Genomic DNA, 14,223 nt, shown 5'->3' with positions numbered 1-14,223 from the left:
AATCAAGATCAGTTAACCAACTTCGGAAGCAACGAAGTTAGGCAAGAAATTGCAATTAAAAAGTTGCAGAGCACTTCGCAGAACGTCCGATTAAACAGTTTCTAACTTTATATCTGTTAGGTATTAGTGTTCTTCCGCTTACTGCAGATGCCAGCGAAATAAAATAAAAAAGCACAACGTACAGTGCCTGCTTGCGCGTCGTAATTGCACTGTGCCCAAGCGTTCCGCGCACAAACCAGCATTCAGCCAGTGTGCTGCCGCTGCGCCTGCTTATCGCTATCACGAACCGCCGCGAGGGAAGCACGCGTCGATGGTGTAAATCGCGCCGCCTGCGCCCCTGGCCTGTCGCCTTGCGGCAGCACACCTGGCTAAATGCTATGTTAGCACGCGGAGCGGTTGGCAGCGCTGCAATCACGGCGCGCAAGCGGACATTTCACGTGGCATTTTTTTTTTTAAATTTCGCGGGCGTCTACAGTAGGCGGGAAAACACTAATACCTCACAGATGTAAAGTTAGAAACTGTTTAATCAGACGTTTTTCAAAGCGCTCTAAAACTAGCTAATTGAAATTTTTCACAAAACATCGTTGCTTCAGAAGTTGGTTAATTAAGCTTCCCTAATTATGCAATTAAGCAGAATAAAAAATTACCTGACTTGCTGCATACAATAGTCAGCAACATGCATTTATTTGGTCGCGTCGTGTTACAGTGCACTAGCATATCTTTAATCTCTCGCTAAATTTAGCCGGGACACCCTGTATATTTTGTAGTTCACATCTGGGATGATGAGTTTCCGATGACTGAGGTAGCTTCCCCTAACCCATCTATTCAATTTCACCCTTATCTACAACCACCGATGCCCATTCTTTAAGGTTTTGTTAAACAGTCCACGTAAGTTTATGCGATCCTATGACACAAACGACATTGAACCATGGGTAACAAGCAGATATTGGTTGGGAAGTAACGGCGTGTCCAAAAGCATCACTTCCGGGTTTTCGTGTTTAGTGCGTTTCTGCGCTGGTTGCCTTCCATGGATGCCCTGCTGCCCAAACCGGTATAGCCACTGAAGCAACCACGTTAAACCACCGGTGTAAGAGAAAAGCACCCTGCAGCACCCACTTACCAACTTTGCGAATGGCTGCACATAGCACGTTGGCAGTAGCGTCGAAGTCGTCCTCGTCGACTGGCTGAGTCGACTGCGAGACCACGCAGGAAGCGCCACAGCGCGCGAAGGCGTCGTCCAGATGCCGCGAGGACACGTGACACGCCGTAGGCATTGTCAACGGCTCCGATTCTGGAGACGCGGAGACACGGGGCGGTTCGTCCTCTCGACGCTGTCGTGGGTTCGACTCGACGGAGAATCGAGGCAGCTCGGGCCGTGGTCGCGTCGAACAAGCACTGGCACGACTACCCGTTCCGCAAGGGCACGTCGAAGCACTAATCGGCGGCACCCCGAGAACACTAGCCATCGGCTGAGGTGCGGCCGATTGCAACGAAACGTTGCCGTTCTTGTGATCGAATCTTGCGGAAATGCAAATGCGAGGGAGAACGCGAACGGCTACCACAAAGTGCGGCGAACGCGGGTACGACGTGAAAGAAAGCTGCTCAGTGCCAGGGCCGTGACAGCTTTGCTCACCACTGACCATACTGAACGAGCCGAACTATGTTAAACGATAACTTTAAACGAGAGTGCTGTATACAAGCAGCTAATCTTTGCAGTAAACAAGGGCCTGTGAGTGAAGGACTCTACCAATTTATCGTGGCATTTTCAGCAGCAACAACCTTGAAGGAACGCTAACGCTCTCAAAGCGATAACATCCGTTCGTCACTTCAGCCTTACCAACCCGACGCTGAAGAGAAGAGCTGTGGCGGCGAGATCCCACAGCGGTGAAACTGAGAAATCGCAGATCTTAAGTTCCTGTGTAAGTTCGCGATCTACGGACAACCTGTTCGATCTGGGAAAGTCGCGTAACTGCTAAAGTGAGTCGTTCAAATTTTTGCCCAGCGCGCCCGGGCCACACTCCCGAAGCTAAATCTTAAGTTTAATAACCCGAACGAGACACCGCACGTCTCAGTACACCGCAGGAAAAGAAAAGCTTGCGCGATCCGTCACCAACGCCAGAGAAAAATAAAAGTCCACGAAACTACGTTAACACCCCACAGCAGGAGCAGCATCCACTTGACACAACAGCTCACGCGTCCTTTAGCATCGCTCAAAGAGGCGCCGGGTGCGAGACGCGAGGCAGTTCGTCTCAACGCATACGTGACGCACGCCGACGAGCTACCGATGACGCGATACCTGGTGCCCCCGCCATTCACGAATACCAGATCACAGAGTGACAGCGACTTCGAGGATAGCGAGAGGTCGAGCAGCACCCGGTGCAAAGTTCAGACGGGGCCGAAGACGGGCGGCGCGAATCAGGAACAACAGCGGAGAACAATACGGCGAACGCAGTCCGAACACCCCAGACGCACTCACTGCTCGCACTTCGCACGGCTTCTACGAGGCATGTCAAAATCACTCGCGCGGCCAGTCCCGTTGTCAGGTCGGAGAAGACGAAGCGCACATCCGGACGTCCGTAGGATTGACCACCGATTTCAGAAAAACGGACGCCGATGCAGAAAACGCGGGAATGAGTTGATCCCGAATGCGCTCAGGGCGACGTGACACGGTGACCTGATTACATGAACAGAGCACGGCTACACAGACATAAAAAACATGAAGGCGTGCATAAGGCCAACGCAGAGTGTGGCATGGGAGCACAGGGTTTGTAGATGAAGCGGCCGTCCACGATGACGGGGGCGCCAAAGAAAGCGGACGCGCTTAAAACCGCGCCTAGCGCTTTTTCCAGACAGTTCAGTTTCCGAATCGACGGGCGCTTTTCAGACGCGAAGCTTTGTATCTGCGAACCCTTTCGGTATGTGCTACAGCGGCTGCCGCAGCTGCTGCCGATGTGTTGCAGCGTGGATTATATGTAGCCCAATCCGCACAATCCCTACAAAAGTGTCCGTTCCTTACTGTTCTCCGCAGAATTCCCAATCACACGCGGCTAATCGTACGCGCCCGGCTACTTGCCACACGACTGCGGAGCCATGCGCGCTTGTCCTACGCGTCTGAAGAGCGGAGACGCGCGGGCTCAGGCAGCGCTTGACAGTGAGAGTCATTTCGAGCTTACGCGATGGAAGTGGCAGCCTGTGTCTCGTTGTCACGTCGCCGGCATATAAACCTTTGGCGCGGGTTTCGAAACAGGGGGTGATGGTTTCGGACTCGTGCGTACACGTACCCCGGGAGCCACCGCTGGTTCTGTGTCGATCAAAGACGACGGACTAGATCAATAACGAACTGCTGGTCGCCTACGTACAGGGTTCGACCTCCTCTTTGGCCAGTGACGCACAGGCAACACAAAAATAAGCAGTGTTCGTGGGCCGAGGAGGGCGAGAAATGCGATTCCCAACGCTGCCGTAACGGGGAAGTCCTCAAAATTTTAACGCGACAGCGTTAAGGAGCTCGTGTCGCCGAAAAGCCGGTGTCGTCGGCGTCGGTGTCGGTGTCGGCGTCGTCGGCGTTGGCCATGAGCGATAAATCCAAGCAGGCACTTCATGAATAAAAAACAACTTGCAAGATAGGGTGGGTGGGAATCGAACCAGGGTCTCCGGAGTGTGAGACGGAGGCGCTGCCACTGAGCCACGAGTTTTTTTTTTTTATTTCCTTGTCACAGAAATGCCATGCGAATACATTGTTAAAAGAGAATCAGCTTAGCTTATGCTGACTCTCTGAAATTAATATCGCTTGAATTTCGCCAACTCATCGAACAGCGGCAACCAATCGGGCGGTTCTTTCTGGGCTTTGTACACTTCACGCATGTAGACGACACTTTCAATAAAGTTTTCTCGTACAGAATGGGCATTCACATCAGCATGACATACCGACATTCTTGTGGACCATATACTATGGAGGCTCAGCAGCATAATAAGGTCATATGGAATATCGTTATTGCCTGTGTCTAAGTATCTGATACCACGTGGGGTTATTGGTAATGCTTTCTTTAATGTTCGTTGTAAGATGTCCCAATGAAAAAAGGGATCCCAACAATCAATGAAGACGTGATCGACAGTCTCTGGTTTTTTACACTTTATACAATCGGTGGTCCACGGCACATATATTCCCTTGTCGGCCAGCCAAGTCTTTACAGGCAAGGTATTTGTGTGGAGTTTGAAGAAGAATGATTTTACCGATGGTTTCACAGGCATTCTTTTGACCCTTTTGAGGACATCATCGCCTGAACCTCCATAGTATGCTAACCTATACATTGGAACTGGCATTAATGAGTCTATCATATCATGGTACAATTTCTTTCTTTTGACGGAACTTAAATATTCTAGCGAGAATCGAACACTAAGCATACGGAAAGATAGCACTACTTCCTGAAGGAAACCTTTCACTGGAGGGGAGTGAACAGTCGAACACGAAACAAGGAAGTCAGGTAACAGATTACCTAATCGCACTTGTGTCATGGTGCGCAAAAATGGATCACTGTGGTTCCGCAAGAACATAAACCGCGATACAATCTGGCGTACAAATAGGTGTGATAGTCCAAGACCACCGCTGCGAACTGATCTGAACAGATTAGAGCGGCTGCAGCGTTCCCAGGTTGAGTTCCAAATGAACACAGCAAACACTCGATGCAGTTTTTGTACATTCACTCGCGACATGAATAGCACTTGTAGTATGTACCATATTTTTGCAACCAGAAAAATGTTGCACACAGTGGGGCGCGCGAACATTGAGAGATTGCGCCCTTGCCATGCCAGCGCTTGTTCCTTCGCCGTCTGTGTTTCCTGTTCCCAGAACTGCTTACTGTCTTTGTAATGCTCAAGCGGCACGCCAAGATATCTCACAGGCGTGGTCACCCACTGTATCTTTGCGAAACTGCGTGGTTTGCTTTGCCACGTGCCATGCCAAAACCCGATGCACTTATCCCAATTTATGGCACTACCTGTTTTTTCACAATAAGTTTTCGCCAGAGTTACCACTTCGCTGACACTGTCATAGTCACCGCAAAATGAGCCACGAGTTCGATGCTTCAAAGCGGTACAAAAGCGTCTCTAGTGAATGCGGTGTTGCCTTAGAAACGAGCTGTTTCTAAGGCTCAGGCGTGCGTCGCTTGCTCAGGCGCACATTTCGTTGCCGCGCCGAACGCTGCGTTGCTCTACGCTCACCGCGTCCAATGCGGGGCGCGTAGTCGCTGCGCCGTAGCTCATTGTCTTACACCCCTTGGCGGGTCGATGGGAACGCTGTCGCGTTCCACTCTTGAAGGCGAAGCAGAGTAACGCACGAGTTGTTTCTTTGTCTAGCCGAACCAAATATAGCCAAGCAACAGCAGTTCACCAGGCTAAACAGTGGTTCAACAACTAAAATAAAGGCTAGTATGCTTCGCATCCTGGGCTTAACCTTACCTAAGCCACAGCCATTTTTCTATCGCGATTGCCTCTTTTGCGCCAGAGTAAGCTTTCCTCCAACTCAAGCGTTTCCCGCCGCAGATGATGCGGCATCACTCTGGTACGCCCAAAGCGTTTACTTTCGGCAAGGAACGCCGGACTGCTTGCCCTCCCTTTCCCACACGCATGCGGATAGACGCGTACACTCGCGTATACGCTTAGCGAGACGCGTATCCCGTGCTCCGTGTGGGGTTATGCATTTACACCGCGAACAGTGCCCACATAACCACGTGGATAAAAGCTCTGCACTCTCAACAAATGTACACCCCAAAAGATTTATATGTGCCATACACCAATAATCGTCATCTGTCTTGCTTGCGTTTCCCTTCTTGAAAACGCTGCGCTCGCTACTTTCCTCTGGAGAAAGCTCTGTCATGCTCATAACGCGCATGCCGTTCGTGACTTGGAAAGTTTTTTATGCAAAACCTGTGTAGTCAAGTTTGATTAAAGTGGCATGTTGTGTCTGTTTTTCACTGTAAAAAAAGAAGGGAATGCATTATAACAGGCTATATTCTATGGAATCGCCGATATCCAAAACGCTTTGGGCGTCCCTATTGCTAACGCCTACAGCTGCCGTGTCGGCATAGACAGTGCCTCGAGGCACTATCGACGCCGACACGGAAGCAGTAGGCGTTCGCAATAGGGACGTCCAACCACAAAGTACACTGTCAAGTGGTGTTGCCCCCAGATAGACTAGATAGTGTAGTCGAAAACGCGATAAATGGCCGAAATGTGGCTTTGGCGCAGCAAAATGCATTCGGTGCGCGTTGGCCGAAATAAGCCCAGAGTCCTGCACTACAGTGGGCCTCATAATTATATATTGGTTCTCGCACGTAAAACCCAAGAATATAATTTTTTGAACGGGAATAATGTTTGCATGATGATAGCGTCAGACAATAAACCATCGAAAGCATAAAGCAGAAAAAGAAAAGATAGCTATGGAATAGAGCATCACTCGGTCACGCTATACAATGTGCATATCAGAGCCCACCGAGTCGGCGACAGGCAAACGGAGTGCGTTAGTGGAACAGTCTTTTCTTTTCTCCGGAAATTCATGCAATACATTCAGTGTTCACGCGCCTTCTAATGTCGCCTAGATATTACAATGCATAAACACGCTCTTGCCATAAACAAACTGTAGGTAGTTTACGGCTTAGTTTGGGTTTGGGTTTAGTTTACGGTTTGTGTCGTTCTTTCCTATTTCTTCCGTGCAGAACACAGCTCATCCAAACTATGGGCGTACACCAACTAGGCCCCATTTGTTCAACTATCAACGTGAGGACGCGGATTCGAATTCCACCCACCTCCCCCTCATCCGGGTAGAGAGACAAGACGCTGAGAGAGAGAGTAAACGTTTATTGTAACAGAGACTGTTTGGTCCGCTCGCTTACATTGGCTGTAATGAGCACTGTGAAATGACGAAACGGGTAGCAACGACTTCGACACATCCGCGATGGCATGCCTCATATAGCTTACGTTCAGCCAAAGAGTATTACTGGAGATATCTATGTTTACAGCAGCGAACCTAGCCGCCACAGCTCCTCCCACGCGCGGCGTCATTGTGTCCCCTCGCAACGGCCAGCGTATCATTTGCATTCGGTACGACATTTTTTCGTGCACTGGGTTGTTCGCTCACGGTGTTCAGAATTCATCATCATCAGCCTGGTTACGCCCACTGCAGGGCGAATGCCTCTCCCATGCTTCTCCAACTGCCACGGTCATGTACTAATTGTGGCCATGTTGTCCCTGCAAACGTCTTAATCTCAACCGCCCACCTAACCTTCTGCCACCCCCTGCTACGCTTCCCTTCCCTTGGAATCCAGTCCGTAACCCTTAATGACCATCGGTTATCTACCCTCCTCATTACATGTCCTGCCCATGCCGATTTCTTTTTCTTGATTTCAACTAAGATGTCATTTACCCGCGTTTGTTCCCTCACCCAATCTGCTCACCCAATCCAAAATTACTGGTCCCATATCAGGCATCGAGCGCAACACCGTTCCACGACGCCAAAACGTACGAGGATGCCATCTGGGAGGTAAAAAAAAACATACTGCAAGAAACGGTCTCCCAGATTTTCCATGTTTGCTCCTTCCGGCCTTGGAGAGCGTGCAGATGTCGCCGGCCTCTCCAGCCTAATCACGCGCCATGCGCTGCCGACCCCGCAACGAGCTCACACCGGCCGCGCGTAGATCCACGTGCACACATTACGGCCGGTCGTGTTTTATCGGCGGACCAGAAACCGTTACGGCTGAGGCTTTCAGGCAACGGTCCTCGCTGTGTACAGGATCGGCGCAACGGGCGCGTAATGCGAAACTGGCCAAACACCACAGTTTCCTACAAAAAAATATACTACAGGAAACTCTGGGGCTGCGACGATCATGCAGCTACGTACGAAGGGAATAATGGTTAGCACATTATATTGGGAGTCAAATCTGCGTGCTTCAGGTGTTCTTCGGACGTATTACGATATAGTACCGTTCCTTTTTCTTATGCTTCTATTTAAATGGTTGCTTTAGACCAGAAACAATCAAATATACGGTCGGTCAGCGCCCATCTAATTCTGATGAGATTGGTAAAAAAAAAAATACAGCTTCTTTAAGACATGGAAGCCACAACAATAAAGGCTACTTTGCTATTAAAGCAAGATGGCGGTTGAGCCATATGCATTAAAACTCGACAGGAAGCTCGTCTCCTCGCGGGAATACATAGTCACGCTTTCTGATGAACTCAGTGTAAGCTATCGTCTGTTTTTCACAGGTTCACAAACGCTAAGTGTAGAAATTCAGCTAGGATAAGTCTTTATCTTCGTTTTCTTCTAACCTATGGCAGGTGGTATGTCGTCATGATATGTCAACACCATCATGGCGATTGCAGTGGGCGTCCCCAGTTCGATATATCCAACGTGAAGTCCGTTCTGGTTGAGTTATTTCACACGAGTGTTTGTCAATAAGTTTCGCGTGTGGGGTATTAAGAATAACTGGGTTTATAAAATCTATTTTTATGCAGGTTTAACTGTACGTCTTTATTATCGTCATCATGTTCATATATTTCATCCTGCCGAGTGGAAGATAAAATGAAATGTAGGTTACGAAGTCAATTTCTTTCCAGAGTCTTACCCTCCAGAGGTTCCAAATCATACTAGAAACAAGTGTGTACATATGACAGGATGACTATAGTGATAGAAGTTAAAATATTATTGCACATAAATATTCTGACATATATTGAAAAAAAGAGTTGCTAGATTTAAACGGAAGACACCGGGAAGATTCGGGCCCATATAAACCGGCGGCTATTCAAATAGCGCACTTGGACGAGACAAGCTACGCGGGAGAGTAATTGCATTCACCTCGCCAGTGTTCTCATTTTGTTTTTGTTGCAAGTTACCAAAGCTCGACCCGACAGTTGTTAACTTCTCCGACCACTCATGGACAACTTGCTGTGGTTAAAAAATAAGAAAGACAAAAGCGTATCAGTGCCACAACACACGCGGTTGTCCGCAGCCACACCCCATTTGCTTTTCTTTCATTGTTTCCTCGCCGCTTCAATGGGCACCAGAGCCGCAGGTCTATTAGGCCCGCTCGGCATAGCGTTCAGAAGGTCACTTTTCGAGCGTTCACCTCGTGCCCTACCGCACTGACGAACCCACCTGGCAGGCACACGCGCTATCCCATAGCAAAATAAAGCGAAATAAAAACACCTCAATCGGCAAAACCACAGACCTAAATAAGGAAAAAAAGAAATATGACCGTGACATTAACAAAACGGGTGGGGCCCATTGCGTGCGGTGCCGTACGCTGCACATAGCGGGCTCTCACGAGAGCGCCCCTCCCATCCGCGCCATCTGTCGCTCGCGGGAGAAAAAAAAAAAAACAGTGCGAAAATGGGGCGAGGTTAAAAAAAAAAGTCGCGAAAGCGGGCAAGCGCGTTGCGTTGATTGGGCTTCTTTGCACGCACCGCAGACATGCAGAGAAGACCCCTTTGTGCAAGGCCGGAGCGTGCTTTGGTCGTTTGGCCCAAAAAGCACCGGACGGGAAAGAAGAAACCGGTTCATCACGCCATGAACGAAAAAAAAGGCAAAAGGAGAATTTGTTCACGTATGCCACGTAGATCTAAAGAGCAACTCGCCTAAGTTTCCCTAACTTGAAACCGTTTTTTTTTAAAGTTTTGTTTTAACCCGTTGACAGTAGCGTTTTTCCACTCGTGGTAAGTGTACAGAACATTATACAGAACACTGTAGTGCGTGAAATACACTTTTCCTTAAGGAAGGAAGGAAGGAAAAAGTGGAGAAGGAAAGGTAGGGAGGTTAACCAGTTTGGCTTAACCGGTTTGCTACCCTACACATGGGAGAGGGATGGGGGAGATTAAAGATGGGGAAGGGAGAGAGGGAGAGAGAGCACACAGCACAGCACACATCAGCGCTTGCCCTGTGTGCTCCTGCATGTTCCTTTGTTGGCATGCGCTGTATGACGAATGTAGTTACACTGATGAAACCTGCCTTGCCAAACATTCTTAGACGGTGTGATCACCACGTGATGATATGAGCTTTATGGTGCTACATAGCATACACGCGTTTCACAAACACGTTCGTGCTTAAACGCTGTTCAAACTAACCGGAAACAGGGGCACAGCACCATTGCCTCTCAGTCTATTACGAGATCCGGCTTTCGTAGAGCTGTAGTACTGCTCTAAGTGAGGCAAAAGAAAGTAAATATAATCAGAACAAATGATTAGAGCTTCCGCGGGCACCAAGAGAAAGAGGTCCTAATGAGAAGGCAGCCAGGATAACCAGCCTTACCCCAGTTGGTTTCAGGGCCCCTAGTTTACCACTCTCGAGCATTATCTGCAAAACAAATAAAAACCTCCTTTATCCGAATATAGTTCGACATCAAGAAATATACTAGCTTGTTCACCTTTCATTGGATATCTCGGGAAAAAAATTGTCTTAGAACCTAATTGCTTCGGTGACTGATGGATCACTGAAGTGGATCTCTCTACAGCATATCAAAAACATTGTTATATATAGGCTTTCCTTGCCTAAAGTACACTGCTCAGGTACCAAGCTCAATGTAATATACGTGAAACGTCGGGCATTGCGAGATTAAAACGTGTTCGCTCTCACTGTGTGGGAGGCTGTATGTCTATTTGCGTGCTCAATAGGGTGAGACCACTTAGTAGCACATTGATTTACTTCCCCAGGGCACTTTTTCCTCGACAAATTCCTCGAAGACTTTCCGATTTCGTCAGCCCCGGCCGCCACTTGTATCGACGTTCGAAGCCTCGCGGATCACGTGATGCTAGCGCGCGCGCTCCCAAACGGACATCCGAACCAACCGTTGCATAACACCGATCCTCAAACCGACTGTGTCGTTCAGAAGTTCCGAACCCGAAATAGCAAGAAGATACGTTACAGAAAAAAAAAGTCACTCGGGCGATGACGTCAACTGCGACCAAACCGCTCATCAGCGGGCCTTGAAACGGCGAAAAAAGAGGTTCGGTGGAGCGACTCTTTGCTCGAGAGAGATACGGCGTGGGGCTGCCCCGCAAGATGTTTGGCTTAGCCGCTGAGGGCGTTGGATAAACATTTTCGCGCCGGAGATAGCGCACGCAGCGGCGGGGCTGTTGGTTCGGCCCCCACTTCACCCATTCCTCCTTCGTGCGTTTTCTGAAGTTATTCTCTTTCAGACATGCATCGCCAACTGACCGCAAGAAATGTTAATAATAACAGTAAAACTTAATAGCAATAATAGCTGATAAGAAACGACCTCGAAGTAATTGTAAGACACAGACTCCAAATGCGTCAAAAGACGTCTTCCCGACACGAGGCCACTGCCAAATTGTCTTCTTACCGTCGAAAAAAAAAACGAATGCGATTAAATTTATTTCCGTTTCAATTCTCAATTCAATTATCGATTTTGATAGAAGTCCTTACATCATGAAAGCACATAAGCTCCATACAGAACAGATGGCGCTCAAAATGTTAGACAAATTCGTTGTTCATAGCACACTTCTTTTTTCGTTGTTACGATTCGAGAGAGGAAGAATTTGGACGCTAGCGTCGTGGATCTAGCCACACATGCATTCTCATTTTTGCGGAACATGCGGTTTAGTTCAATGCGCAAGTGCTGAACTGCGCGTGCTTTTTGAACGCTTTAATTTATGCCGCTGCTTCAATGCCACTACAATAATGCTCATGTTCACGGTCTAGGACTTACGAGACAGAGTACAAAATAAATAAATGGCGTGCCTTCAGAAATCTCTTGAATGGATCATTGCAAAATGTTGTCCTCCACGTGACAGCAGTGCAATCCTATTAAGGGAATCCCCGTGCGGGTTTCTTGCAATGCTTCAAAGCTGAAGAAAAAATCATCCTGGTCCGGGCGTTGACTACCAGACCAGCACCTTTATGGGGCGGCCACTCTGCTATCTGGGCTAACCAGGAGGCTATAGCAGATAGCAGCGCTAGGTAAAATTAATCAATAAATCGAAGCTCAAAGACACGCCGTATTGTTTATGGGTGTCGCTTTGTAGCACAGTCCAACACTTGGGCTGGTGACATTTCCTCCTCCCTCCTACCCTTAAAGATGAAAGAAGACAACATCATGAAAAAGAACTGAAGCCCTCCTGAGGGCAACTCAGCACGTGTGTTCTTCAAGAAAAAATTAACTCCCCAAAACATACCCGCCGCAGGCGAATGAAGTGGTAGACACCGGCGGTGATTAGATTTAAAGGAGACCGCGACACCAGCGAAGACGTCTCGTCTGAAGCACTCCTTCCCCTCCCCCCTCCTCCTCCCTCCCATCAGCCCGCCAACAGCGCGTCATTGCTTTGTCAGCTCAAGTATCGTCACGCCGAAGATTAAAGTGGATAGCACCGACGTCGCTATAAAGGGACCAAGGTAGCAACGCAAAATTAAATAACATCGGGGTCTCGCAAAACCTAATTAAAAGAAAAGAGAAAATAACTTCCAGAAACGCGACATCGAAAGCTGGAAAAGTCACGCGCGTGTCAGGCGAAGCTCCGAACGCGGAACACAGCACTCGTCGAAGAAACGCGTCGTAAGAAATGCGAGTAAAGCACAAGAAATAAAAATAAGGCGAGAAAGAGAGGTGGTAAATGTATCAGGCGCCGCCATAGAAACGCGTCGGCCTCTTGAAGCGCGATGCGGTGGCGGCCGTGAGGCACTGCCGGCTTTATTTGTCTTTCCGAACATATCGGCTCACCCATTTTTTTTTTCCTTGACCGCAGATCGTTAGGTAGCGCGCGCAAACGCAGTTAAGATTTAGGTGACCGTGCTGGAACATTGCATTTGTTGTTTGCATGCGACCACGCTGCGGAAATAATGGCGAACATTAATATACCACCAGAAAAATGCACATTGCACGGTTTGATCAGGTGAATTAATAATTTACGCGGAAAGTCTAATAAATTGCCAAACATAACTGTAAACGAACGAAACCAGCTAATATTAAGACAGCTTGCAATTTAATCAGTGTGCCTTTGTGTAGCTGTAGATTCGTGTCCTAAATTAGAAATTTGTTAGATACGTCACCTGTTTTCAAAGATACAAGCGGCTGACTACGAAATTATTCCGATCACCTCGATTTCAATGAGCTAAGAACAACGATATCTGAGCGGAACAGGATGCCGACATTGGGGAATTAAACCTGCCTTTACAAGCAGAGTGACATAGTCCCCTGGCCATTGAGGCGAACGAATTACAACTCTCGTTACTTGGCCTGAGAAAATATTTTCCTCGGTCCGTTATATTTAGGGCTTATGACATGGCCAAGAAATGCGAATGTTACTTAATTATGATTCAGACAGCTTTAGGGAGCGTTTTAAGAAAGAGCCAAAGCGCCGCGTATGAGCTTTTAGGACAGCAGAAATGAGTATTAGCTGGCAGACGGTAGAAAAATGGCAATGGGTGAAGGCTCGAATCGCAAAGGGAGTCTATGTACTGCCTTCAGTGCCCAATTAACTTTCTTCATTGAATATTTATACCCCTTCCCCCTTTATTTCTTCTTTCTCCAGAATATTCAAAAGCACGCAGCTGTAGAGCAGAATAAGAATGTTCAATGCTTCGATGAGTTTGGTCCAATTTACAGGATGTAGGCTCAATGAGAGATCTCCGTACGGGAGCGCCAGATATAAGAAAATTAACAATTTTCGGCCCAGCATACTCGAGAAAAACCTATCCAGCCACTTTAAGAATTCACCTGTTATGAAATATTGAGTTAAAAGAAATAAAGAACTCTACCCGCTACCCGACGGCACACTTAGATCAAAAACAACCTTCCGACTCCATCTATTCAAAGACTCTACATATACTATCCAAACTCCCGGCACAGGTTCAATGAGAATAGTTTGACACTGCATCGTACAGGGTTAAAACAACCTTTTAATCAGTACTTTTGCTACTGACGCCGTATCTTGGCGTTCACAATTGCGTGCAGCCCCTGAAGGGGATGCAGAGGTGACGAACTACGAATCAAATTGGCTCCTCTATCGGACTCTATAGAGCTTGTCGAATTTTTTTCGACGCTCGCGTTAGCACTTCATCATGATCCGCCCGGCAGCAGCGCCAGCAACGAGTCACCGTTACTGCCGAATTTTGGGGCTTCGCAGTGGAGCCATTCAACGACACCTATTCGTACATTCTCCCGACCGAGGTGAAGGAAAATCAAAACCCGCGTCTAAAGCGGCTCCGTCACAAAGGAAACCCTC

At 48.1% G+C, this 14,223-nt stretch overlaps 1 protein-coding gene across 5 annotated transcripts in view; it reads right to left on the bottom strand.

Annotated features, from left to right (window-relative positions):
• Window positions 1-14,223, bottom strand: part of fne (found in neurons) — a 196,067-nt gene that overhangs the window by 113,737 nt on the left and 68,107 nt on the right. The window contains exon 1 of one of the 5 annotated variants that reach the window (XM_065453269.2): window positions 1,121-2,697. The exons of 2 other annotated variants lie outside the window; for them this stretch is intronic. In XM_065453269.2, coding sequence (XP_065309341.1) covers window positions 1,121-1,643 — 523 coding nt within the window. In that variant the 5' untranslated portion in view covers window positions 1,644-2,697. Of the gene's footprint in view, window positions 1-1,120; window positions 2,698-14,223 lie in introns of those variants that run through there. 2 more of the 5 variants (XM_065453268.2, XM_065453266.2) reach the window with 2 other exon arrangements.

This window comes from Dermacentor albipictus, chromosome 9, assembly GCF_038994185.2.
Source record: "Dermacentor albipictus isolate Rhodes 1998 colony chromosome 9, USDA_Dalb.pri_finalv2, whole genome shotgun sequence".
NCBI lineage: Eukaryota > Metazoa > Arthropoda > Arachnida > Ixodida > Ixodidae > Dermacentor > Dermacentor albipictus.
The sequence above is the reverse complement of the archived record's forward strand: the minus strand, read 5'-3'. Positions and strand labels throughout refer to the sequence as shown.